Genomic DNA, 27,829 nt, shown 5'->3' with positions numbered 1-27,829 from the left:
AACAGCATCAAAATATTTGTATTATTTTTATTTTTTGCTTTTTTGAGTCAGAGTCTCACTCTGTTGCCTGGGCTGTAGTACAGTGGCGTGATCTCAGCTCACTGCAACCTCTGCCTCACAGGTTTAAGCAATTCTCATGCCTCAGCCTCACAAGTAGCTGGGATTACAGGTGTGCACCACCGCGCCCTAATTTTTGTATTTTTAGTAGAGATAGGGTTTCACCATGCTGGCCAGGCTGGTCTCAAACTCCTGGCCTCAAGTGATCTGCCCACTTCAGCCTCACAGAGTACTGGGACTACAGTGTAAGACATCGTGCCCACCGTGTATTATTTTTAAAAAGGCAATTAATTGCACATATAACTGAAAGAAGTTTAATTTGCATATCTTTGTAAGATTTTTTTCATATAAATAAAAATAAATGCACAAATCATAAAAAAAAAAATCATCAGAAACAATGTTCCAGTTGGAAAAAATGGTCCCACTTCACTATTGCCACTACACTGTTCAGGCCTGTACCATCTTGTGTGGACGGTTAGCAGCCTGTCAGTTAACTTTTTTTTTTTTTTTTAAAGACGGGGTTTCACCATGATGGCCAGGCTGGTATTGAACTCCTGACCTCAGGTGATCCACCCACCTCGGCCTCCCAAAGTGCTAGGATTACAGGCGTGAGCCACCACGCCCAGCCAATAAATAGCCTGTCAGTTAATGCCTTTGATGAAATTTACACTTCAATAATTGACATTTAAATTACACGCAGGTCTGTGGTAGATTTAAGACTGTCTCTGCTATGGTGATTGACCAGACAGATCCAGGTGTACTTTAGACTTGGAATAAAACAATCTTCAGTTACAGAGACTATTGTTACTCTAAAATTTGCCCTAGCCAGGACCAGAAGGGGATCTCTAGCGGGACACATCTCCCATTCCTGACAAGCTTTCAAAGAGAGAGATTATAATGGACACAGCAATGATCCCAAGCAGCACAGGGAGTTCCAATGTGTAGTTTTACTTTCAGACCCCTGGGTTAAGTCGGCTTTCAGCCTGTCCCTGGAGAGTCCCCGTCATGTCCAAGGCAGGAAGTTGCAATGAAGGAGTAGTCCCAGGAGCCAGTAAGTCAGAAAGTAGCCTAGAATGTATCGTGTGACTGGAGAACAGATTTTCCAGTGATACAAAAGTCCCATGATAGGATTTCTAGGGACCTTTTGTCCTGGTGGGGAGTCCTCTGTAAGACACTTCGAAGGCACAGTTTTTAAGGACCTCAACAGCGGCTCTTGATCCTGAAGCAAGTGAGCTGGAAACCAGTACACAATAGGAGTGGAGGAGCCCAAAAACCTGGTGAGAACCTAGAATCGTAAGAGGGGAACATCCAGAAATTTACTGAAATGTCACTGACTCAAATTGGACCAGCCTGGGGACTTCTCTACTGCTGGGTGAACCATGGTCCCATGACTAGAAATGTATTACTCTGGAAAATAAATTGAACAGAACTTAGGATCTGTCTTAGAAAGATGCATGGAACAGCAGACAGACATCTTCCATGTTACAAATAAACACAGTTACAGACTAATTACTATTATGATAATGGGCCAATCAGTACTAGAAACTATGGAGTCTAATTTTGGCCCAGGGCACAGACTCCAAACTCTGTGCTATTGATTTGGGGCTTGGGAACCTGAGGTGGTTCCCTTATCCCACGGGATGACAAAGCAGAGGGAAACGGGCAGGAGACCCATTGCTTCAACATTCTATTATAGGAGTTCAGAAACAAGTTTACAAATGGCCTCCCTCAGCTAACCTGGAAACCTTAAGCTTTGCTGGCATTCATTCTATGATTTAATCCAGCTAAAAACATAGAAAGCGACTTCCTATTTCCTCTGTGTCTCTTATCCATACAGCTTGGAGAACTTCAGAAACAGCCGATGTGCGACTCCAAGAGGAAGAAACTGCTAAGGAGAGGTCAGCATGGGGAAAAAAGACATCCCAGGGTGGGGCCACAGCAAGAACAGAAAATCAGATACAAGATCAAACCTTTCCCAACCCTCTCTATCACCACCACCACCACCACCCAAGACCTTAGATATGATATCTCCTCTGGAAATTTAGCACCTGCCTGAGTTGAGTACCTTCAGAAGCCAATAGTCAAGAAGCCAATATGGATATAACTGTACATTACGGAAAAATCCCAGAGATATCTTCTGTGCTTATTCCCGTATCTCAGTCCAATCCTTTCACAACCCCCATGTTTTCGCATATGCCCTTTCTTTTACCTAGAGTGTTCCTCCTCTGCTTCTTCTATGGAAAATCTCATTCTTTAGGACCCAGCTGAAATATGATGCCTTTCTCAACTACTCCAGTGAATTATATAGGTCTTTGCCTCCATAATACTTTATCTGAGCTTTTTTTAAAAAAATCTCAGGCTGAGCATGGTGGCTTACATCTGAATTCCCAGCACTTTGGGAGGCTGAAGCGGGCAGACCACTTGAGTTCAGGAGTTCGAGAACAGCCAGGCCAACATAGTGAAACCCCGTCTCTACTAAAAATACACAAATTAGCTACGCAGTGGTGGCAGGTGCCTGTAATCACAGCTACTTGGGAGGCTGAAGCAGGAGAATCGCTTGAACTCAGGAGGCAAAGGTTGCAGTGAGCCAAGATAGCGCCACTGCACTCCAGCCTGGGCAACAGAGGGAGGCTCTGTCTCAAAAAAATAGAAATAAATAAAGTAAAATAAATCTCAGAACAGCACTCCCCTTTCTATACCACTGTACTATAATTTTATCCGTTAAATGTCTGTCCTCCTATTTATACCACTAAACTCCTAGGGGCAGTAATTTTGTTTTATTCATGTTTCTCCTTAGAGGTCTGACCTGGAGTCTGGCACAAAGAACATTCCTAAATAGTCGTTGAATGGGCCGGGCACAGTGGTTCACATCTGTAATCACAGCACTTTGGGAGGCTGAGGTGGGTGGATCATGAGGTCAGGAGACCAGCCTGGCCAAGATGGTGAAACCCTATCTCTGCTAAAAATATAAAATATTAGCCAGGCTTGGTGGTGGCTGCCTGTAATCCCAGCTACTCAGGAGGCTGAGGTAGAAGAATCACTTGCACCCATGAGGCAGAGGTTGCAGTGAGCCAAGATTACGCCACTGTAGTCTAGCCTGGATGACAGAGCAAGACACGATCTCAAAAAAAAAAAAAGTAGCCGAGTGAATAAATTCAGTACGGATCACTCAAATGGGAGATGTTAGCTATCTTCCCTGTCCTTGGCCAAGGGGTTTTACCTGTATTCACATCCTTATCCCAGTCAGGACTCCATCTCACCTGAACATGCATGCACAGACCTCCAAACAGCAGCAGCACTGCAGCATGGACCACGTACACAAACACCTGAGGACTGAGGAATCCAAGATCGGGCTTCTTTAGGGTCTTATTGTTCTTGCTCCTTTGCAGCCCAAGTGTAAGGCAGAGCCAAGGGTGGGTGGTCACGTATGTCCAAGTTGCCCAGGCAACCAGTATAGCCACTGGTGTAGCCAGTAGAAAATTGGGCACCTGCCTGAGCTCATAGTATTTCAAAAAGCCAACATTCCAGTAGACATCCTGGATATAGCTGTACATTAGTGGAACATCCCAGAAGCACCAAGGCGGTTCATTTCCCTCTGCAATCCGGTAGTCCTTGTCTACAGCTAACTGTACCAAGGGCTCCGGAATGGGGCGGGCTGAGCCTGGCAGACAGAATTGAGTGTAGGCATAATACTGAAAGAGGGCAAAGGGAAGGCCAAGTGTGAACACCGACAGAAACAGAGAGGCCATCAGCTTAAGGAGCTGTCTCATGGGATTCAGCATCGTAAGAGAAGAGAAAAAGCCTTGGCACTGAGAATGCATGAGGAAGCCAATACTGACCAGCCCGTTGGAGCGTACTCCAGTAGCAAGGGCAAAGAGGAGTCCGCTAGTCCAGACTCGGCCCCTCTCCAGCTGCCCCATGGCGCTGAATGTCAGGAGGGCAAACAAAGCTTCTGAGTAACCAGCTGCCAGGAAGACATTGGCAGGGCTGAGACAGAAGAGCAGAGCTGCATAAAAGGCCTGGCGGGGACAGTGCAAAACAAAACAACCCAGGTCATGAAGAGCAACTGCAGCCAACACGAAGAACAAGAAATTGAGTGATGCTGCTGAAATCAGCAGGCAACTGCGTAGACTCAGTAACCCCCGTAAGGGTCTCAGCAGTTCAGTCCCCACCAGCAGAGCCAAGGGGAAACCAGGAAAGAAGGCAAAGTTGTGCTCATACAGGTAGCCATACTCGGCAATGAACAGGAAGTGTTCAGCATCCCAGCGAGACAGGCCACCCAGAAGACCTTCCACAAGTTGATCCACAAAGCCTGAGGGGGCCAGGCGAGGAGGAGAGAAGGCTTCTGCATGGTGATCTGGGATGATGGCATTGAAGAGGGCCTGTGGAGTAAAGAAAAACCAGGATTTGGGTTGAGTAACTGGAAGAAAAGAATTGTCATTTAATAAAATGAGGAAGAAGACTAGGCTCATGCCTGTAATCCCCACTTTGGCAGGCTGAGATGGGAGGATTACTTGAGCCCAGGAGTTCACGACCAGCCTAGGCAACATAGCAAGACCTGGTTTCTACAAAAACTAAAAAAAAAAAAAAAGGCTAGGCACAGTGGCTAACACCTGTAATCCCAGGACTTTGGGAGGCTCAGGTGGGAGGATCACTTGATTCTAAGAGTTTGAGATCAGTTTGGGCAATGTAGCGAGACCTTGTCTCTACTATAAATTAAGAAATAAAAATTAGCTGGGTGTGGGGCACATGCCTGTAGTGCCAGCTACTTGGGGGCTGAGGTAAGAGGATTGGTTGAGCCCAGGAGGTTGAGGCAGCAGTGAGCTGTGATTGTGCCACTGTACTCCAGCCTGGGTGACAGAATGAGACCCTATTTAAACAAAATAAGAGATCTGAGGACTGAACCCTGGACATGTTAATATATGAAGGCTAGGAAGAGGATGAAAATCCAGCAATGAAGAAAAAAGGAACAGTCGGTGAGGTGGCAGGGAACCCAAGAGAGCATTAGAACCAAGGGAAGAAAAGGAGTGCTTGACACTGTAAATGCTGCTGGTAGGTCAAGTAACATGAGGACTGAAAACTGACCGCTGGATTTAGCAAGGTGAAGGTCACTGGTGACTTTGACCAGGGCTATTTCAATGGAGCAGAAGAGAGAGCAGAAGAGAGAGAAGCCTGCCTAAACTGGGAAGAGAAACTTTGAGGAGTAAGGGGAAGCAGACAAATGGGGAAGTAGGTGAACAAAAATGTGGGGTTAAGAGAAAACTTTTTTTTAAGGTGGGAGATAAGGGTTTGTATGTTAGTGGAAATAACCCAGGGAAAGGGTATGCAGGAGAGAGGGGAGAATTGCTGGGTAGGCAAAAGGGATGGAATCTGCCACAAAGGAAGAGGAGCCAGCCATAGAGAAGAGGACAGATAGTTGATCCAACCTTACTGAAAGCACAAAGGTGCTGACAGGTAGGCTGAAGAATGTGGTGGGTGCATATGGAAGGCCTCTTCTAATGCCCTCTATTTTTCTGAGTTGTCATTCAGGAAAACAAGTTGGTAAATGTTACATGTTTTTCTCTTTCCTCAAATCTCTAACACGTTTTCCCCAGCACTCACTGTCAAGGGATAGCCTCTTTCAGGACATGCACACATCATCTTCGTTAATAGTGAAACTAGCTGGGTGCTGTGGCTCACGCCTGTAATCCCAACACTTTGGGAGGCCAAGGTGGGTGGATCACCTGAGGTCAGGAGTTCAAGACAAGCCTGCCCAACATGGCGTCTCTACTAAAAATACAAAAAATTAGCCAGGCATGGTGGTAGGTGCCTGTAATCCCGGCTACTCGGGAGGTTGAGGTGGGAGAATCGCTTGAACCCAGGAGGTGGAGGTTGCAGTGAGCCGAGATCACACCACTGCACTCCAGCCTGGGTAACAAGAGCAAAACTCCGTCTCATAAATAAATAAATAATGAAACCACTGGGAAATCAACAGAAGTAGTACTGGGAAGAGTGACATTGAACCAGGAGCTAAAACCATCAAGGGTTAGCTGTCATTGACAGAGATGACAGCAACAACAAAGGGTAATTTAGGGATATAATCTGATGGCTTGAGCATTAAAACTGGAAGTGGGAGGATGATAATAAAATAGCATTTACTGTTAAATGTCATTTTGCTGTCCAGACATGGTGGCTCATGACTGTAATCCCAGCATTTTGGGGGCCGAGGCGGGTGGATCACGAGGTCAGGAGTTCGAGAACAGCCTGGACAACATGGTGAAACCCTGTCTTTACTAAAAATATAAAAACTAGCTGGGCATACTGGTAGGTGCTTGAAATCCCAGCTACTCGGGAGGCTGAGGCGGGAGAATCATTTGAACTCGGGAGGCAGAGGTTGCAGTGAGCTGAGGTCACATCATTGCACTCCAACCTGGGGAAGAGGCTGAGACTCTGTCTCCAAAAAAAAAAAAGAAAAAAGAAAAGTCTTTTTTGCCCTATTAGATTATTACTATATGTACTTTAAACATTTTTGGTGGTTGAATGAACTGCCTAGAGGAAATATACTATTTCTAAAATTACCACCTGATTTAGAACCCAGCTGTCCTGGTTCCCTATCCTGGATGCTGACCTGCAGCACTGCTCCTTTGGTTCTGCCAGGAAGCCAACTGATGCTGGTTGAGAAACATCACTGAGTAAGTCTCCCTAGCCTGGCAATGAGAGCATAGCCCCATTTTTAAGGCTTTTTCACTTTTTGGTCAGTTTCCTTATCAGGCCACTTCAAACAGTAAAAACAAACAGGACAGGAGTGACAGTCATAGATAAACAGCCCTAGCCTGCAGGTGGACACGTTTAACTAATCTCAAAACCCAGCAGAGGCTGCTACACCTTATATAGTGGGGGAGGAGGGAGGAAGGGTTTCCACAGAGGAACCAGCTATAAGCCTCAGAGAGAATGGTACTGGGATAAAAGGCACACATAACTATGTGAATCTAACACCCCTAAGTGTTGACATATATTCAACAACATTCATTCATTTATGAATAAACTGAGCTAAGCATCAGGTACTGTGCTAGGCAGCAAATAATTCATATATACATGACATTTTATTAAAATATGTATCAAGCCTCGGAGGGGAAAGGGAACTACAAAAGGGCAAGTGCACTGAGAGTTGTGTGTGGGTGAGGCAGGAAAGGGAGGCACTTGGGGGAATAGGAGGAATCATTATATATCCAGATGGTCTCAGGACCTGTACGCTGCCATGTCTCTCGCACTCAACTGACCGACACTATGCTCAGTCTCCTGGCAAGGGGACACAGAGCAATACTTTGAGCTGTCACACCATGCAAGCATCTCTGGTTACAGAACATCCCAGTTTGTTGGAGAGACCACTAGCTCAGGAGTTAGGAAACACGGGTCAAACTCCAGCCCTTCTCTATCTTCCTATGTGGCTTTAGGGATGTCACTTAACCTCTCTGGGCCTCTGCTGCTTCATGTGTAAAACGGAAGATTAACAGACCGTGTTTCTAAGATTCTTGACCAATTTTCAGCTCTAAAGTCTATGTCCCGGGCCGGGCGTGGTGGCTCACGCCTATAATCCCAGCACTTTGGGAGGCCGAGGCGGGTGGATCACGAGGTCAAGAGATCGAGACCATCCTGGTCAACATGGTGAAACCCCGTCTCTACTAAAAATACAAAAAATTAGCTGGGCATGGTGGCGCGTGCCTGTAATCCCAGCTACTCAGGAGGCTGAGGCAGGAGAATTGCCTGAACCCAGGAGGCGGAGGTTGCGGTGAGCTGAGATCACGCCATTGCACTCCAGCCTGGGTAACAAGAGTGAAACTCCGTCTTAAAAAAAAAAAAAAAAAGTCTATGTCCCTATGGTTCCAACCACATGGAGGGACACACCTGGGAGGTGGAAAGGAGATGGGGACTCTTCTTACCGCCTAGTCCAGTCATATAGCAAAGGCACATTCAGGACAAAGGATGGGAGACTGACCTGGAGTATCAGAGTCAGGATACGGCAGCTGACTGCAAACCTCAGCACCTCCTTCCAGGATGGATCCTGAGGCCACATCCTCTCACCACCAGGAATTCAGGGGTGTTGCTACCAGGATTGAGCTCCCTCAGGCTTCTAAACCCCAAAGGAGGAAAATGTCACATATCAGGTGAAAGCAAATTCTTGAAAGCATTCTTCATTGGGACCTCCCCTCCCAGAATTACTATGACAAACTTAACCAGTCACCTAACTTCCCAGATGAGGGGAAAGCATCTTGACAGTAAATGGGTTTCGCAGGTGTCACTTTGAAGCACCGAATTCTCATTGGGAAAGTTCCATACAGATAAGCAGGTAGCTGGAAAGCTAAGGTCACAGAAAATCCTTTAAAGCCTATTGAATGCACCTCTGCAGGAACAAAAGATCTGGGTTCAAGTCCTGACTCCGTCGCTTACAAGTTCTTATTAGTAAACTTTTTTTTTTGTCTATCTCACAAAATTGTCATGATGGTGAAAAAGACCAAAGTGTGAAGTTCTATTCAAATCTATGTTGTGGTTGCTATTATTTGGTGTGTGCCCTTTTCCTCTTGCCCAGAATAATAAACTAGGTCCCAAACCAGAGTCCCCAAAGTGGGGCATAAAACCATACTGGAAGACCATAATGACTACACACTCTAGCTTAGCTCTCTGATGTGTGTTCAGCTGGTCTGTTAAGTGGGAAAGGAAAAGAAAACCACCACTCAGCAGGACCTCAGCCAGCTCACACTGCTGAAACACAGTAGACTACCAGGGATGGAGAAAACTGTTATTTCCCATCTCTTTGTTGGGATGGTAGCAATGTATAAACAACTGCAAAGCCACTCAGAGGTAAGGAATGCACTTTAAAGCATCTTTTACAATTCCTTAGGCTAAAAGAAGTCATAATGAATGGCTCCTTAAGAACTTTCAAACAGCAGCCTGAGAAATTCAAAAGGGAAGCAAAAGCATCAGAGGCAGCTCATCAATTTGGAGTGAAGAACTATGCCTAAAAGAAAAAAAAAAATATTTGAACTGAAAAATTTAAGGAGGGCTGGAAGACTCTTTTTCTTCTCTTACCTGGCAAATACCAACCAAACTTGTAGTTATCACTTGTTTCTGGAATTCTCTGATCCTCACTAGCCAGTGTGCTATGCTCTCACTACATTCTGCCCTATTTCCTTTATTGCTATTGCTTAAGTTGCTAAGGGCAGGGGCTTTATATCACAACTATATCCCAGGGCCTAGAACATAAACAGGCATCTTAAACTTGTGTTCTGAATGAATCGAAGTGGTAGGGACCGGATACAGCATCAGCAGTTCACTGACTCTAGATATGAAATCACTGACCCACGTATTCTTCCCATCATATCTCATGTCAAGAGCAAGACGACAAAGTCACAGAAGCCACAGGAAAATAAAATTTCCCCAGAAAGGGAGCCAAGTTGGCCAATGGCAACAGTACTCTTTCCTCGGCACAAGGGGGCGCCTGCTGCTTACGCCATCGCCAGGAGGCCTGGAGGAAGGGAGGGGCCCCCAATTCCACACGGGTTGGCTCACGAAAATTCAGTTCAAAGACAAGTTTCTGAAAGCCTCAGAGAGCAGCGGTCGTTAGTGAATCTACCCAACGTTTCCAACATATGACTCGCTGAATCGAGAGGAATCACGTATATAGGCACACCCAACCTCAAAAGGCTACTCCTTCCATATCCTACGGGTGAATTCACTTTTTTTTTTCCCTTTCTTGGCTTCACACTGGCACGCAGAAGATAAGTTGGGAACAGAAAAGCACTTAACCCATCTATGCCAATTGACCATTCTTCCTTTCCTCTCTCGGAGTCAGACTCTAGCCTCAGAGACTACAGATGTGTAGCCCACACTTTGCTTACAGGTAAACCAAGTAAAAACAAAGCCAGTCAATTCTCCCTCTCAGCTAATTGCTAACCTCACTTCCCAACAACCCCTTTGCCAAATCACAGACTCTTAACTGGCAGGACACTTACAGATCAACTAGTTTCACTCTTTAAACATTTTCCCGTGAGACAAATAGGCCCCAGAGATCTCATCAGACACTATGAGGCCAGTATAATTACCATCGCCATTTTATGGATATGGAAACTGAGGCTCACTGGGGTCAAGTGACGCACGCAGGGATACTTAAAGAGGCTGTCATGTTTTTTGCTTCTTAAACCTGACGGTATCAGCCCGCATCACTCGCCAATGGGTATGCACCCTTTCAGAGCCAGGATTATGACCCAGGTCACCCAAACGCCTAGCCCAGTACTTCCCTACCAGAGCCTGACCTTGCTGGGTATGTTTAGGGTAGCTGGGCCCTATCTGAGAATTTGGGACATCCTGCTGAACTGCAACTCTGGACTCTCTAAGACCAACACCCACTGCGTGGGCTAGAGACGTCGCTCTAACCCAGGGTCCTTAGAGCCAAAGGCCTCGTGGGTCGCCTTCTGTCAGCCCAGCCGTGTCCGCAGCCCGTTTCTGGCCGGCTCCTTTTGGACACAGTCCCTTCTGGGGACTAATCATTGACTCTCACCCAAGACGGGCCCAGATACCACTCCCGAGGGAGCCTGCGGAGCCCCACCAGACTACAGGGCCGGAAGCAGGCGAGGGCGGGAGGCTGGAAAGGAAGAGGCGGTGCCCGAGGCCGCGGTGGCGGAGGGGCGGGACTCCCCGCTTCTCTGGGCCTCTGTCTCATTTCTGGCCGCCTCCATTTGACAGCTTCCCTCCCGCCAGAACTCCAGGGCTCCCAAGCTAGCGCCAGGTCCTCAGCACCTGCCCGTCCCGACCTTTCCAGCGGGGACCGAACCTCAGTTCCTCCATCCGGGACCCACGCGGCCCGCGCCTGCGCGCTGGCTCCGCCGACGGCGTCTCCGCCCCGCTCCTGCCCGGACTTGGAGCAGCCCCGCCTCCCTCCGCGCCGGCCATGTTGACTCCGGGCGAGCGGGGCGGGGGACACCGCTCGGTGCCTCGCCGCATAGCACTTTCCCATCTTGGTGACACCTGAAGAGTTCTGTCGCACTTCGCTCTCCTTCAATGCCCCTCGCCACCCTGCCTTCAAATAGTGAGCCAAGGCTGCTGTCTGAGTCAGGGTCTTGCCCCAGTTCCTTCCCGCTAACATTCACTGAGTTCTCGGTGTGGCTGAGGCTCTAGTAGTTGGGGGCTGACCCGCGCAGCCTCTTCACAGAAGTCGGAGCCGCGCTCTTCCTGCTGTCAGGCAACAACAGCTCAGCGCAGGGCCTGGCACACAATAGATGTCCTCTGAATAGCCAAAGAAAAGCATTCTTGGGGTTTCTGTGGCCGGCAGCGGCACCCTGCGTCCTGGGTGTGAAGAAAGTGGGGGATCCCCCTGATTTTCCCCTCCTCTAGCTACCAGAGACCTTCTGTCCTACTTCAGTCCTCTGCCCCCTCCTCAGGTGGCTAATGAGGATGGTGAGGAAAACCTCAGAGAACACCCTCCGGGACTCCTTTCACCTCCCTCACTCAAGCAGTTTCTCTCATACGAAGTGAGGCCAAAAAAGAAGAAAAAAAAAAAAGGCGAACTCAACAAAACCATCTATGCTGGGAGCGGCCAGTTGGTACCCTTGTAACGGAATCTGTTAGAACAACTTTGCACCCTCCTTAAAGGAAACAGATGATAAATCCTTCTCCGTTGGTGGATTTCTTGTTTCTCAGGATTCCAAAGCCTTCTTGTGGTTTCCGTTATCTGCCCTCTAAACGAAGCCAGGGTCTGGGTTAGCCTCTGGCCACAGCCTGGCTCTGGGAGGGGTTTATCTTCTGCAACAGCTACTCTTGTGGGTGGGAACAAAGAGATGATTGCTACCTCTCCAGGGGAAGACCAGCCCACATCAGTCTGTGGGGGCCTGGAGCTCTATCTCTTGACTCTTTATAACTCATTTCAGTCCCTGAGACCTAAATCGCCTTCAGATATTTGTTGTGTGCAAGGTGGAGAAAGTACAAATCACATTTAGTTGTTGTGTATTGAAGAAGGGGAAAAAAATGGGAGTTTCATGGCCCTCCCCCCACGTTTTTCAGTGCCACTCACTTGTTCTCAGCTCCAGAGGCCAGTGAGTGACATGGCAAAGCCTGGGGGCACACTTGTGACTAGGGCCCAAGTCTGTGACTTGAATCTCTGGAAGTCCACCATAAGGCTCCAAGCCGCACTCTCTTTGCAAAGACAAAACTGAGAAATGAACTGTCCTTGCTCTGTAAATTCACGAGGGGAAAAAGACATGCATTCTCCGGGTTCCCTCTGTCCACACCAAATTCTCTCAAAAATCTATTTGTAAAAATGCCAGGGGTCTCTCGAGACAAGTCAGAATGTTTTTTAAAAGCTAAGCTGTCACCCTGTAGAGGTAGAACTTTATCCAGATTTTCAGCTGTACTTTCCTGCAATTCCTTCTTTCCTTCTCTGCTACCCAACCCCCTCCTCTTCCGCTCTGTTTCCTGTTTCATTTTCTGGCTTCTGCTCTGACAGGAAAACAAGGAAGCTGAATCTTGTGCTCTCAAATCCCTGACTCTCTGGTTTCAGATTGGAAGAAGGCTAGATGGGATAGGAGGGGATTCTGGGGCTCAAAGGCTGCGAGTAGTGAAGGAGGCAGCCTCTTAGTGTGCTTGTAGAGTCTGCAGCTAAGATGGAGCCTGCATCTACCCAGGGAGCCAGCTGAGCTACCAGAACTGTGGAAAGCAAGTGAGACAGAGCTATATCCCAGGGCTCCAGAAAGACTCCACACTTCCCAGCCACTTCCATTAAGAAACACATATGCCACATCACTAAGAAACAGTATCACATACAAATCCATAACCTGAACAATGCAAGCAATGAATTACTATTCTAGAAGCTTACAATTGAAGAGGGTTACATCATATCTGTTCTTTGAACTTGCCTAGCTCTGCTCTTGCTAATTTCCCTGCTTGAAGCACTCTACCACCAGACCACCCTTTGGCTAGCCCATTATGTTTGGGTCTCAGGAGTGATGTCACCTCCTCAGAGAGGCTTTCCCTGTACTATCTCATCAGTCTGTTTAAAAAAAAAAAAAAATGAGGTCTTGGCCAGGCACCATGGCTCATGCCTGTAATCCCAGCACTTTGGGAGGCCAAGACGGGTGGATCATCTGAGGTCAGGAGTTCAAGACCAGCCTGGCCAACATGGCAAAACCCCATCTCTACTAAAAAATACAAACATTAGCTGGGCGTGGTGGCAGGTGCCTGAAATCCCAGCTACTCGGGAGGCTGAGGCAGGGAGAATTGCTTGAACCCGGAAAGTGGAGGTTGCAATGAGCTGAGATCACACCATTGCACTCCAGCCTGGGTGACAGAGTGAGACTCTGTTTAAAAAAAAACAAACACAAAACAAAAGATGGGGTCTCATCATATTGCCCAGGCTAGTCTGGAACTCCTGGGCTCAAATGATCCACCCACCCTGGCCTCCCAGAGTGCTGGGATTACAGATGTGAGCCACCACGCCTGTTCTCTATTTTCTTCATAGCACTTAATACCATATGCTTGTCCTGTCTATGAATTTTGCTTGTTTCAATGTCTGTTTCCCTATTCTGGAATGTAAGCTTCTGAGTGTAATGGAGGAGCAGGGGCTTTGTTCACCAATGTATTTCCAGTGTTAGAACAGTGCCTTGCACACTGTGTGTCTTCAATAAAGATCTGGTCAATAAATCAATCTCTTTAATCCTATACCTATATTTTATGGATGAGGGAGCTAAGGATCACAAAGAGGAAGTGATTGGCAAGAAGTCACATAGCTAGTGGTAGTGAAGGGACTTGAATTCAGGTCTCAGCCTCCCTGGCTGGTTCTCCCACTCCACACTATTTTAATCTTTCACAGATTTACCTCTTTCCCTCTCCCTTTTTTCCCTTATGTCTAAAAGTCTTTACAGGCTATGGTAAGATGGGCACACCAAGTCTTAATAGCTCTGACCTACTCTTTCCACCATCAAATTCCTATCTTATCTGTTTGATTTGTTCAACAGTACAAGAGTGCCTACTATGTGATGGGATGAGGATGCAACACTAAGCAAGACGGAAACAATCCTTGTGGAGATGATACCTACCTCACACAGGATTAATAGTGCTTGGCATACAATGCTCAATAAAGATGGGCCTATAACTCACTGAAAAAAATAGTGAGTGATTTTCCCACTGAAGGTGTAGAGAAGGAAGTTAGGTAGTTCTCACAGAACACTCACTTCGCTGGAGCAATTGACAATCCATTTCTCTCTGTAGCTGCCTTGCCTTGTTCTTGCCTCTGCTTCTGGAGGTGGCCTTGGCCCCAGGGTGGGCAGATCACTAGCCCAGTGTACCTACTCTCAGCAGTTCAGTTTCTAGATGCTAAACTTTCCATGGCTCAGTCCTATGGTATTGGAATAGCTGATCCCAATCTGGGGTGTTGGCTCTGACACCATGCCATTGTGAAGCAAAAGTGACCATACTGGCCTCTGATGACAAGCAGCTGTGCCTTACCAGAACTTTATGCTACTTCTTTTTGCTGTGGATAAAAGGGCATTCACTGGCAGTTTCCAATGATGCTAGGTGACATTTACATACATCCTGACACCTGGGGTAACACTAGTCAGGTCTCAGACATTTACCAAAAGCAACCTTTTTGGCCTCTGCCTGATCACTTGAAGATGCCTATCCACCCAAGGACAAAGACTCTGCCCTACCTCCAACTTCAGGAGCCACATACTCATAATTTAAAGCCCATGGACACTAGGTATTTTTCACCCTTCCTTCAGTGTTTGCCTTTCCGTAGTTAGAAAACCTTGACCCCACTGACAGGCCTAGTGGGAAGGCCTTAGCCACTTGGGGGTGGCAGTGGCTGTAAGGCAAAAGAGCCAATGAGGTTGAGAGTATTGTTTAGGCTGGATTTGGCTGCTCTCCAGCTATGAAAGAAGGTTAAGGTCATTTGGGGGGTGGGGAGGGAGGAGCCTGGGAAAAGAACTACTGGCCACACCCCTGGGTTCTCTGCTGGTTAGGTTCTATTTACTTCTCAAAAGCAAATTACTCACAGCTCAGTGGCCAGCAGTTCTCTTGGCCATGGTAACTCCAGTCAGAAACTGGAGACCGGGCTAGGCTCTCCCTGCATTGCAGGAGAACAGATGAAAGGAACCCAGGAAACCAAACTCCTAGGTAATATTCCACACACAGCCCAGATATGCACTTTCTAGACTAGAAAACGGAGCTCAAGGCCCAGAACAAAAATACCCATTAGCAATATTGCTTACCAAAATTGTAGATATGAAAAGATTCCCATTTTTGTCTAGAGGAGTCCTAGGAAGCCATCTTGGTTGACAAAGGTTTTCCTCTCTCAGTTGAGAAATACTAATTATTCAATCCTGTTCCTGACCCGAATATTAATAGCCAGTTAGTCTGATGAACACTTGGTTGAAATTCTTAGGACAATTTTACCTCGTGCTAAAGACAGTAAAAACGAATCTTGCTTGCTGACTCCACACCTAGATCCATTACTCCTGCTTGTGTTTATCCAGAAAGGAGGTAGTGTGGTATATTAAGAAAAGCGCCAGGTACGGTGGCTCATGCCTGTCCAGCACTTTGGAAGGTCAAGGCAGGTAGATCACGAGGTCAGGAGTTTGAGACCAGCCTGGCCAGCATGGCATAAACCCCGTTTCTACTAGAAATACAAAAAATTAGCTGGGCATGGAAGTGCGCACCTGTAATCCCAGCTACATGGGAGGCCGAGTCAGGCAAATCACTTAAACCCAGGAGGCAGAGGTTGCAGTCAGCCAAGATCGCGCCACTGAACTCCAGCCTGGGCGATAGAGCATGACTTTCTCTCAAAAAATAAAATTAAATTAAAAAACCATGATCCTTGGTTAGGTGGAACTTGCTTGGTGTATGAACTTAAAAAAAGCCTTTCACTTTTCATAGCCTTTCTTCAACTGTAAAATGGGAGCCAGATACTGACTTCACAGGCATAGGATTGTTGTAGGATTGTGATATAAGATGTCCAGAATATAAGAAAACTGTTGTTTCTTGTTTCAAGTTTCACTTGTAAGTGTCCACAATAATAGCATTTTTTCTTACCACTTCTGATTTCTCCTGAGAAACTTGAACTTGGGGCTTATTGTTTCCCTAAGGAAGGGGATGAACAGAGAAATGATATATTGTGACATTAGCTTTATAAAAGCAACTGCATCTAGCCAACATCAACAGTGTCATTCAACTACTAAATAGATGCTATGTGCCAGGCTATGTTGGCACAGGGATGCAGCAAACAAAACATCCCTCCCAACACCCTCACAGAGTTTACATTTCAGTAGAAGGTGACAGTAAGTACAACATACACAATAGGCCAGATGGTAACAAGTGCCACAGGAAAAATAAGGCAGGCAAGGGTAATGCAGGTGGGGAGAAATGATTGCTATTCTAAGGAAGGTGACCAGGAAAAGCCTTACTCATATATTTGAACCAAGACCTGAAGGAGTTAAGCCTTGAGCCATGCAATTATTTGGTGAGAGAGTAGGAAGTACAAAAACTCCAAGGCGGAAGAAACATCCCTTACAGTGGGGTGAGCAATGGGCAAGACAGATGGTGCAGGAAAGGTAGAGGTAAGCTAGGTAACTCAGGGCCTTGTAGGCCACTGAGTCTGGATTTTTACTTACTCACAAAGAGAAGCACTGAAGGTGTTTTATCTGACTTACCTTTTATAGGGGTCCTTTTGGTTGCTCTGTTGAGAATAGGTTCACCCAGGCAAAGCAGAAGCAGGGAGGCCAATTTGGAGGTATTCCAAGAATTCAAGATATGACAGTGTCTTGAACTATAGTAGTAGTGTGGGATTCAGGGTTATTTTATGAAGAGTGCTAGCAGATTAAATGTGGAAGTGAAAAGAAGTCAGTAATTTATTTGGCCAAGTGACAGAAGAATGGAGTTGCCATTTACTAAAAGGAAAAAAAGAAAAAAAACTATGGGAGCAGGTTTCAAGTGGGGGAAGACAGGACATTTTAGCTTTGGCATATTCAAAGTAAACTTCCAAGAAGGAATGACAAGAAGGCAGCTGAATGCTCTAGTCTGGAGTCAGGGAAAAGAGCCAGTCCAGAAAGTTGGAGGTTGCCTTGTGTCTTATTTTGGAATATGGCAAATAAATGGCAGGGTCCAGGATGCCACTATTGAGTAGAGATCTCACACTAAGGGAGGTTTGCAAAAACAGGACTACCCCATACCCCCCAAAAAGGTCAAGCTTTAGTTTGAAAACAATAAAAATCTTCACAAAAGTCTTACCAAGATTTAATGTACATTTATTCTTAACACGTGGAACATATAGTATAAAGATTTCATACTGAATAAATGATATTCATTAAGCCAAAAAAGGAAAAAAAAGGAGGAATTTACATCAAGTTTTAGCTACATTGTTGAAATACAAATATGCAGATTTTATCACTGAAAAAATCTCAATTGTGTTTCTTCATCAGAACTTCAACTGAACCTAGAACTTTTTCACACCTCGATTAGAAAGAAAACAAAACAAAACAAAAACCCAGAAAAAAATAAACTATAAGTTGATTGGCTGCTGAGACAGCAAGGACTTTTTACAGAGACCTGTACAGCATCGCGCCAAGAGGGGCGATGTCTGGCAAGAGATTAAATAGCTGTGTCTCGCTTTGTGCAGGTCACCAACTTGTTAACTCGTCATACTATAAAGGGGTAGCTGGGAGGAGGACCAAACTGTGGGGATCCAAGGGTATGTGCAATGTACAACGTCATATATATACACTCGTGGCAGCGCAGCCGCTGCAGCTAAAGGTTAAAACCAGTTCTAAGAGGTGATCTCAGGGTTATTCATACAATCAAGGAGGAGAGAAAGAGGTCAGGGTGTTGTAGGTTCACACATGATACTTTGGGGGAAAAGCCTTTTTTTTTCTCCTCAACGTTTAACTAAAAACATTTTTAAAAACTACAGCTTGCTGCTGACCCAGCGTTTTCTGTTTCCATGTGAGACATTATTATTACAGTATGTTTACAGTATCAGGTGTACAGTACAGTACATGAAAGGGTCTACACTCTACTGCACAGGCCTCTCCAGTGAACAGGGTCTGTTCACAACTGCGAACTTCTTGGCTCCTGCAAGATTGTGAATGTACAACATTAAACCACAAACAGTTCAGCAGTCACCTTTTTTGTCCTTCAGTTTTTTTTTGTATTTTTTTCTTTTTTTTTTTAACCATTAAAAACAGTTATGAAATGTGGCGTCCCGTTGATGCAAGGACTGGGAAAGCCATTTTTATTTTTTTTCCCCAAACTCACTGTAAACAACAGTAACTTTGGTTAAAATAAAAAAAGTCTTCTATGTAGGCAGAGCTTTGTCTTTTCAAAGAGGGTGGGGGGTGGGGTCCTGAGGGGAGTAAGGTGAGGACAAGAACAGAAAGGCGTGAGGTGGTGGAGAGGGGGGAGGTGGAAGGAGGAAAGAGAAACAGGAGAGACTTTTTCCCAAGGGAGAAGCTGGACAGCACAGGGTAAACTGGATTCTGAGGTGGTTTTGCATAAATAAAGGGCAACAGTCAGTTTCTAAGTTCTCCACACACGCACACACACACGGGGAGGGGGGGGAGGTGTCCCACGGCTGTCATGACTGGCCAATCAAAAACAGTACATCACAAATGACTTGTGAAACCAGTGAGTTCATCAATGGTGATACTGAGATGTCCAACAGCCGTGATTCGTACAGAGTAAACTCTGAGTGGTTCTCATCCACCTTGGCCAGGGCAAGCAGTGCGCGGGCAGCCCGCCGCATCATGTCCACACTAGTTGGCTCAAAGGGTGGGTTCTGCATGTGGAGGAGGCTGGCCTGGCTCTGCTGGAACTGTGTGGCGGCAAGGCTGTCCTCTAGGAAGCCCAGGAGGTTGCCGATACTGCCCTTCTGCACTGCAATGGCGCGGGCTGCCAGGCTGTCCCCCTGAGCCAGGTTGGCCAGCAGTACCACAGCCATCTCCCGGCACACCGGGTTCTTTCGGTCACTGAGGAAGCGCACCATAGTGCTATACAACTTCTCCAGGCGGCTGAAGGGAGGTGTGGCCAGTATCAGGTCCACATTGTTGTCCTGGATGCTGAGCTTGCTGAGGGTTTCCAAGACCAGTCTCTGCGGGGAAAGGACGGCATTGGGGCCCAGGGTAGAGAAGGGGTCCTGGGCTTCAGCTGAAGGGCAAACTGCCCAGTGTAGGAGTCCGTCCAGGACAGGCAGGCAAATGCTCTCAGGGTATGGGGATAGGTCCAACTGCCCCGAGATGTTGGCGAGTGTAACCAAGGTGTTTTCCCGGAGCATCTCCAAGCAGTCCCACCACCACTCCACTTTGTTGCAGCTCACCCCTTGGTCCTGTTCCTCCTCCTTCTCATAAGTTAGTGGTGCCTGCTTCCGTTCTGGGTGCTTGTGGTGCAGCAAGATCAGCTTGCCCAGGATAAGCAGCAGCCCTGGGTGTTTGGACATCTCAAAGTCATTGCCTGGCACAAATGACAGGCTTCGAATGGTATTGGAGACACAGACGCAGCGCTTGGCAAGAGAATCCTGCCAGTCCAGAAGGGTACACAGTGGGGTCTCATCCTTACTGTGGGGTTCGTCCTCTAGGATCTTGATGTTCCGGTGGCTCTGGGCTGGGCTAATGCCAAATGGAAACTTGCTGCTCTCCTTGATGGCCTCTGAACTCTTAGCTCCATCCTCAGTCAAGGTGCTAGACCGGGTAGACAACATGTCATCCATAGTCGCTGTGATCCGTTTTTCTGGAGGTCCATCAGGTGGGGGCCCCTCCTGGTCTGTTGTCCCTGGCGTACCCTCTCCTGTTGTCACATGCTTCCGGGGAGCTGGTGGGCAGGGTGCATGAGGCCGGGAAGGCATCAGCTCTGTCTTGCTCTCAAAGTGGGTCTGGATATGCTCAGTGGTGTCCCCACCACCAATCCGCCAGTGCAGCAGGCCACTGTCAAACTCCTGCACACGCCCAAGCTTATCTGAGCAGTCCACCACAAATGGGTCATTCTTCTGTATGATCTTTACTGGAAGCTTGTCAAACTTACTGACCAGCTTCTCCTCACTATTCTCTGAAGCTGGCTTGTCCTTGCCTGAAAAGGCTATCTCCTCATCATTTTCAACTACTTCTTCTTCTTCTTCCTCTTCTAGTTTAGGACCTAGAAGTTCTTCTTCTTCTTCCCCACCCTCCATGGGAGCTGGACTAGACACCTTGCTGAAATTCCCAGGATCCAGTAGCGTCCTCTGTCCTGGGTCACCCACCTCATACTCCTTTAAAATGCCAAAGATCTCAATCAGGCATCGTCGGAAATATTCTACAAGGAGCTCTAGCAACCCTGGGAGCTAAAAAGAGAAAAAACAAGAAATAAATTAAGGGAGCAAAGTGGCCTAAGAACAGAATCTTTGACTTGAGAGACCTCTCCAAGTCTTCTGTATCACTTGGGAGAGGCAGAGTTGCTCTTTTCCCAAAGGTTCTCCACAGGGCAAATTGTTCATCTTAACCTCTTCTATGCCCAACACAAAGTTCTTCCTTCTGCCCAAGCTACCTTCACGTAAGCCTGTCTCCAGAAACACTAGCCAACAGCTTTGCACCTCACCCACCAGTGCCAATCATCTCTTAGCCTCCTCTTTCCCCAAACAATCTTCTGCTTTTCTACACCAGGCCAGTTTCCAACCTGGTGGTCATTGCCATTATCTCTTTCAGGACACTCTCTCCAACTCGCTGTTAAGGGGAGCCCAAGCTTAGGCATGGTGGGATGACCCAATTCAAGCTAAGAGAAGAGAATGCAACGTGGGCAGATGTTCATGGCTCTCTTCTCTTTGGGGGCTAGAACTCCATGGATCTTGCAGCATAAGGAGTGGGATGAGGCTTCAGCTCTCCAAGCACTGGTCCAAGCTGGTGCTACAGAGACCCAAATTCTACCTTGGACAATATATAGGCCATTTATTTACCTCTAGAAGAAAACACTCCTCCTCCAGTCACAATCTTTGGCTGAACAGTAAGCAGATGGAAAAAAATAAGGCTTTCAAATTAGATCTAGGGGCTGGAAGCAGTGGCTCACACCTGTAATCCCAACATTTTTTTTTGAGACGAAGTCTCGCTCCGTCATCCAGGTTGGAGTACAGTGGTGTGATCTTGCTGGCTGCAGGCTCTGCCTCCTGGGTTCAAGTGATTCTCCTGCCTCAGCCTCCAGAGTAGCTGGGATTACAGGCGCCTGCCACCACATTGGGTTAATTTTTGTGCACGCACGCACGTGTGTGTGTGTGTGTGTGTAATATATAAAATTTGAGACACAGCCCAGCTCTGTTGCCTACGACAACAGATCTGTGGCATGATCTCAGCTCACTCCTGGGTTCAAGCAATTCTGCCTCTGCCTCCCAAGTTGCTGGGATTACAGGTGCATGCCACCAGGCCCAGATAATTTTTCTATTTTTAGTAGAGATGCAGTTTCACCATATTGGCCAGGCTGGTCTTGAACTCCTGACCTCAAATGATCCACCCACCTCGGCCTCCCAAAGTTCTAGAATTACTGTAACTTTGTAATCCTAGTGGGTGAACCACCATCCCGGGCCTAGTTTTTGTATTTTTATAGAGATGGGGTTTTGCCATGTTGGCCAAGCTGGTTTAGAACTCCTGACTTCAACTGATCCTCCTGCACTGGCCTCCAAATGCTGGGATTACAGCTGTGAGCCACTGTGCCCAACCAGTAATCCCAACACTTTGGAAGGTTGAAGTGAGATTATCACTTGAGCCCAGGAGTTTGAGACGAGCCTGGGTAACATGGTGAAGCTCCAACTCTTTTTTTTTTTTTTTAAAAAAAAAAAGAAAGAAAGAAAGAAAAGAAAAATTTAGCCAAGCATGGCTGGGACCTGTAGTCCCAGATACTTGGGAAGCTGAGGTGGGAGGCTCTCAGATCACCCGAGCCTAGGAGGTTGAGACTGCAGTGAGCTGTTGATTGCGCCACTGCACTCTAGCTTGAGTAATGGAGTGAGACCCTGTCTCTAAATAAATAAACTGCAGGATATGGTGGTATTTGCCTGTAGTCCGAGCTACTCAGGAGGCTGTGGCAAAAGGATTGCTTGAGCCAAGAGTTTGAGGCTGCAGTGAGCCATGAGGGCACTACTACACTCCAGCCTAGGTGCCAGAGGGAGACCCTGTCTCTTAAAACAACAACAACAACAAAGTTTGATCTAGGTTTAAATTCTGGCTTTTCCAGGAACTAGCTGTATAAAATGATAAAAATTCCTCAACTTTGCAGGGTTGCTCTGAGGTGTAACTGGGAGATATCAAATACCTGGCATATGGAAAGCAATATTATACAATGGAAATAAAATCAGGCTTAGGAATCAGATAGATTCTACTGATAGCTATGTTAACCTCAACAAGGGTAAGACTCTGAGCCTATTTACTCATCTCTAAATGGCCACATCTCCTGTCTCCTAGGGCTGTTGCTAGGATGACATGAAATAAAATATTAAGGACATGGCACAAAATTAAGAGCACAATAATTGGTAACTATTAATAAGTCAGCTCCTTGATATACAGGTTGGTAGGTACTAAAGACGATCAAAAGAAAGAGTAGGATGACACAGCATAAACTCTTCCCAGCACCTATGCTGGTGTGCACATCCTATGGAGAGTGGGTTTGAAGAATCAGCTTCAAAAGACATTGCTAAACAACCAAACCCCCCAACTATTCTACATCTAAATAAACAGGGATCAACAAAGATCCCTTCTGTTCAGAGAAGAAAGGGAAAATGGAAAAAACATGCTCTGCTCACTGATAAAAAGACCACAGATTCAGGCCGGGCCTGGTGGCTCATGCCTATAATCCTAGCCCTTTGGGAGGATCACTTCAACTCAGGAGTTCATGAGCCTGGGCAACATAGTGAGACCTCATCTCGATTAAAAAAAAAAAAACAAAAAAAACCCCACCAGATTCTTCTAGAAAATATGGTGTCCCCACTGGCATCAATAGAATCTGCTTTCTTACTAATACTACAAAGTGTCTCCCAAATTCCCTTTGAAGTCAATCCTTTGTTAAAGCATCAACGTAATGATACCTAAAACAAATTATCATTATTCTCAAGATCCTGGGCCTGTGCCCAGAAGCAAAGGAAGCAAAGTACTGGCACGGAAGATACCTACGAGAGAGAAATATCAAGGTGGCTAAGGATGACACATTCCCATTGTTTACACTAAGATCCCAAATGCTCTCAATCTTCCCGAAGCACTGGTACTCACCTGACTGAGGTTGAAGGTCATGATGCTGTTGTCATCATATAGCAAGATGTTAATGGTATCTAATGCCCATGTGCTCTCAGCCAGGAGACCAGACTTGAGGGACATCATTACCCGCCATGCCTCCGGGGTTCCTGAAATAAACCTCCATGTCGTCCATCCACCAAGCCCAGGCTGGCTGAAGGCACCCCCAGGGCTGCCCCATCAGTCAGGCTACTCTGAAGATTAACACAAAGTGGAAGGCAGTTCCTGTCTGGGAGATGACACATACCAGCCCCTCGTGGCTTCTAAACTATCTGTCTAGGACGTCATTGTATGGCAATGTTTTGAAGGAAAACCTTTAGTTGGCTTATTTCTTCCTTTTCCAAAGTTCTTTGGTTCTATTTTTGTCAACACTGGACCAGAATATTAAGGTGGAGGGAACAATGGACAAGACAAAAAGGGGCAGATTAGGCAACCCAATCAGGGAGGTCTCCTTACCAATGTCTTTCATTGTGAGCCGCCTCCTCTGCTTCAACACAGGCTGTGTGGCTTCAACAGAGCCAGGTGGGAAGGTGATATCCCGCCGAATCATGGGGGGCTGCACAGGGGCAGGTGCTATGTGTGAGGCAGGCACTGGGGGACCTGCCTTCTGCATTTTCATCCCAGAGTGCAGGAATGGAGACTTGCTAGGAGAGGTACGGTTCTCCATTGGCCGGGGCAGGGGAGCAGGGCTTGATACCTGAGGAATGTGATTCTGCATGCTTGGTGGGGGCTGGTAGTTAGATGGAGGGGGCCTTGTCATGGGGGGCACGGGAGCAGAGGAACCATATGGGGGCTGGCGTGTGCCATGCGAAGGCCATGGGCCTTCATGATTGGCCCTCTGATCTGTGTGCAGCATTTCATCTGTTCGGTTCACGCCATGATAGGCGGGGCCCTGGGGGGCAGAGCCCGTGCTCTGCCTGTTGGCATAATTATAGGTCATGTCATTACGCCCCTGCCACATAGTGCCTTGCTGAGCAACCTCAGCTGATGCCTGTATGGGGCCGCCCATCATTTGCGGTGGCATGTTTTGCTGGGCACTGGTGCCAGGGGGTGCAGAGACACGGTCTCGGCCAAACTGGAATGGAAATTGGTTCTGGGGGCCGCCTGCTGGTCGGCGCTCAGTAGCAGCAGTGGCAGTGGCAGGATAGGCATTGCCATACTGGTTGTATACATCTTGCTGAGGGGAAGGCTGGGCAGCTTGTTGCTGGCTGGCAGGCTGGGGCTGGGCTGGGGGCAACTGCTGCTGCTGAGGCTGCCCCTGCCCAGTGCTGTATGGCACACTGTACATCTCCCCTTCATGCCGCTTAGCAGGAGGGCCATATGTGCCATCCATTGGCCGCTTGTAATTCTAAGGCAGAGAGAAGCAGAGGACAAGTTAATGCTCTGCACTCAGAGACATAAAGCCCACAGATGCCAAGATGGCTACAACCAAATGAATGGTGGACACAGACTCCAAGGAAACAAAGGAATCACCTTAACAAACTGTCTTTTTAAGTTGTTTCCAAAAGCAACCACCACTCTTTCTTCCCCTCCCTTGCTCTAAGTAGAAAAATATATAAAACCTAAAAATCAAAATAAGATCTATTTCTAGCCCTTTCCAGCTCCAAACAGAAGAGATCGAGGACTTGGCTCTTTGGGCCCAAATGGCCAGTCAGGTGAGAGAAGAATGCCAAAATACTTAAAGTGAGCTTCTTAGACTTTAACACATTAGTAACTATCTTTCAAAGGGAATCTACATGCTAGTCCATTCCCAGCTACCCTCCTCACCTGCTGCTGCTGTGGATACATTGTGGTCTGTTGGCTGGGGAAGGGGCTGCCAGAAGGGGTGCCTTGGGTGGAAAACTGATTGCCATAGGAATCATGTCTACAGGAGGCAAAGAAACACATGATCAGGGTGGGCAGTGGCAAAGTCTGAGTCACAGCAGCACTGGGAGCAGGCTTTACTCACCGTTGCTGCTGCTGCTGCTGCTGTGGGGGGTAGCGGCTAGGAGAATACATCCCCGAGTCTGGGTTAGAAGGCATGAGATTCGGTTGTGGGGCCCCAGTGCCCATGTTTCCCTCAGGCCCTATTCCAGGCTCCGTCCTAAAGAAAATTGGAGAGGTGGATTGAGCCCACTATAGCTCTGGGTGCTGGGGGATGGATAGGAGCTGGTGCCATGCTTACCTCACTCTGTCATAAGGACCTCCATAGGGATAGTGCTGTCGTGGTCCCATTGCCACATTTCCAAGACCAGGGCCGGCAGCACGGCTGTAGGGGTCACCCATCCCGCCGTTGGGGCCCTGCCCTGAGGACATGAAGGGATCACTCCCTGGAGCTGAGTGTATAAAGGCAGGCAGTGAACAAACTGGCAAGTTGGCAAGCCTAGTAATCTACACTTTGCCTGCTCCAAAGACCCAGGCCCTTTTCAGAGTTCAGGTTTGATCTCACTGTTTTCCAGACAAGTTCAAAACAGAGTTCTAAAGATGCCCCAACCAGCAAAAAGCATGTACTTGTTAAGGGATGTCAAGGTGAGGCCAGGGAAGAGACAAAGGAGGTAGGGATGAAGAGGGGTAGTTAGGACAGGAAATGCATTATCTCAGAGATTGGCTCCACAAGAACCCTGAATCACTCAAGATTTTCCCCCATTTCACTGGCCCTGTCTTTAAGAGTACAAGTTCAATAGCAATCAGATCAGTCACCTTTCCTCATGCTGCCATAAGGATCCTTATTTGGCTCATAGGACATGCGCCCCATCATGTCAGAGGTATTCATACTGGGCTGATACCCAGGGTTTGGAGTCATGGAATTCCGCTTCTGGAATGTGGAGTCACTTCCATCATTAAAGGCATCCTGGATCCCAACCGAATTGCTCCTGCTCCAGAGTGAGGAAAATCAATTAAACCCCAGATAGACCAATTCCTCCAATATAACACAGGACACGCAGGAGTCACTGGCTGAGAAGGCAGAGGCAGGGACCACCCTTGGGCTGCAAAGGAGTTCCCATGCACTTATCTCCAACCATCCCCTCAACCATCCACCTCTGCTCTTGGCCTTACCTCATGCCTGGCAAGGGAGGGATCTGACTGTGTGGTGTGGATGCTGGAGTTGGTGGCTTTAAGTCTCCTCCTTCTGCCATGGAACTGCTGGTTGACTGAGGAGTCTGGGGCCCCTGCATAGATCCTGATCCCGCTGTGGACAGAGAAGCAAGTTGAGCAGTTTGCTTGGTATGGAAGTGTTTAACTCTCACAAAAACACATGAATGACCCAGAATCTCTTTGAGAAAGTTCTTCCTAAGGCCTTTCAAGCGTGATCACCATTCTTATCAGAAGATCTGCAATATCCAGGTCATAAAGAAGGAAATTTGAGGGTTTTGTAGCTCTTTTTGTTTTACATGTAGAGAAGAGAAGTGATGCGGCCATGACATCACTATGCTGGTGATTCCTTGAGTCACTGCCAGCTTCCCTGGCTATTTCTCTTCACTTCTCCAAGGACCTTGTCTAACCTATTAAATCCTGTAATGCTGGTGCAGGAGCTCCAGTCAGAACCTCCCAAATCCTGGGTAGGGTGGAATCCAAATCTGGGATGCATTTTAGGAGCCTAGGAGAGCTCCTGTTCTAAAGCATCCAGCATAGTGTCATCCCTCAAGTTCAAATGTTCTTCTAAGCTGATAAGCACAAAACTACTAGTAATTTAATGTTTCCAATAGTTACCATTCCCAGCAGTAGATATCCCACTGCTGAGGCCTCCCCAGCTGATGAGTCATCTCAGGCACTCATTACACCCTCAGAGGTCAACACCAGGGCACATGTGTTTACACCCACCTTCCAGGCACCCTGGCCTTCTTTCCTCCCCAGGCTCGCCCTAGGTCTCAGCCTCCTCTCAGAATGGAGGGTAGGCAGAGGCACTCCCATCAGAGAGTTCCATTCATATCCCTTCCCCACTCCCTCCTCATTCATTACTATCTCAGCTCCCTGGGGAATTCAGGGCTCTAGTGTGAGCTGCATTCTAAGGTGCTGACATCAATGGGCCAAAGCTTCCAGATGGCCCTGCTTTGCTGCCATTTGTCAGTTTCCCCACTCTTCTTGTGCCCCTCCCATTCACCAGTTTACAAACATTTGGCAAGTTGCCAGGTGCACAACAAAAATTAAAATTTAAGGGCTGCTGAAGAGTACCTCCCAGGGAAGTTTCCACTGCCCACTCTCTATTCAGCCAACCTGTTAAGACCTGTGGTAGGGCAAGAGCACAGATCCTTGGCATATCCTGCTGGAGGCAGGTGCAGTAGGCCCTCTCAGCCTTAGTGGGGCTGCTGACCCCATCCTTACCAGGAGAGGGAGGCTGGATCTTGGGCTGGGACTTCTTGGAATCGGCAGCTGCAAAGATGTCTGGGGGAGGATCTTCTCCCCGTTCAATCTTGCACTCAAAGGCATAGAGACACTGGATATACTGCTTTTTCAAGGAGCTGGCAGCACTGCTTGATGTGCCCACATTGAGGTTTGTTGCAAGTTCCCGCCATTTTTTGTTCTTGTTGACCTGTATAACCAAA

The 27,829-nt window shown here is 47.3% G+C and overlaps 2 protein-coding genes across 17 annotated transcripts in view; both read right to left on the bottom strand.

The window, feature by feature from the left end:
- Positions 1–15: 15 nt before the first annotated feature.
- Positions 16–18,640, bottom strand: PIGV (phosphatidylinositol glycan anchor biosynthesis class V). 11 transcript variants are annotated; one of them, XM_035308277.3, is made up of 4 exons: positions 14,256–18,640; positions 8,033–8,167; positions 3,318–4,439; positions 16–1,342 (listed from the first exon to the last, which is right to left on the bottom strand). In XM_035308277.3, exons 2-4 carry the CDS (start codon positions 8,108–8,110, stop codon positions 1,061–1,063), a joined length of 1,482 nt encoding a protein of 493 aa, XP_035164168.1. In that variant the 5' UTR covers positions 8,111–8,167; positions 14,256–18,640; the 3' UTR covers positions 16–1,060. The 11 variants fall into 11 exon arrangements, 10 of the variants coding, with proteins under 10 accessions (XP_035164168.1, XP_035164173.1, XP_008998957.1 ...); XM_035308282.3 differs by lacking the exon at positions 14,256–18,640 and adding an exon at positions 14,121–14,226; XM_009000709.5 differs by lacking the exon at positions 14,256–18,640 and adding an exon at positions 9,124–10,902.
- The window catches only part of ARID1A (AT-rich interaction domain 1A), an 83,954-nt gene continuing 73,428 nt past the window's right edge, over positions 17,304–27,829 (bottom strand). For 4 of the 6 annotated variants that reach the window (XM_035308272.3, XM_035308274.3, XM_078330831.1 and 1 more), the window contains 9 exons: positions 27,609–27,816; positions 26,343–26,475; positions 25,986–26,161; positions 25,471–25,621; positions 25,255–25,389; positions 25,074–25,170; positions 23,763–24,654; positions 23,286–23,416; positions 17,304–20,383 (listed from right to left, as the gene is read on the bottom strand). In XM_035308272.3, the coding sequence (XP_035164163.3) occupies positions 18,650–20,383; positions 23,286–23,416; positions 23,763–24,654; positions 25,074–25,170; positions 25,255–25,389; positions 25,471–25,621; positions 25,986–26,161; positions 26,343–26,475; positions 27,609–27,816 (3,657 nt within the window). In that variant the 3' untranslated portion in view covers positions 17,304–18,649. The remainder of the gene's footprint in view (positions 20,384–23,285; positions 23,417–23,762; positions 24,655–25,073; positions 25,171–25,254; positions 25,390–25,470; positions 25,622–25,985; positions 26,162–26,342; positions 26,476–27,608; positions 27,817–27,829) is intronic. The other 2 variants (XM_035308273.3, XM_078330829.1) reach the window with 1 other exon arrangement.

The sequence above is a fragment of the Callithrix jacchus genome, chromosome 7, assembly GCF_049354715.1.
Source record: "Callithrix jacchus isolate 240 chromosome 7, calJac240_pri, whole genome shotgun sequence".
In the NCBI taxonomy this organism is placed as follows: Eukaryota; Metazoa; Chordata; class Mammalia; order Primates; family Cebidae; genus Callithrix; species Callithrix jacchus.
This window is presented reverse-complemented; position numbering and strand designations above follow the sequence as displayed.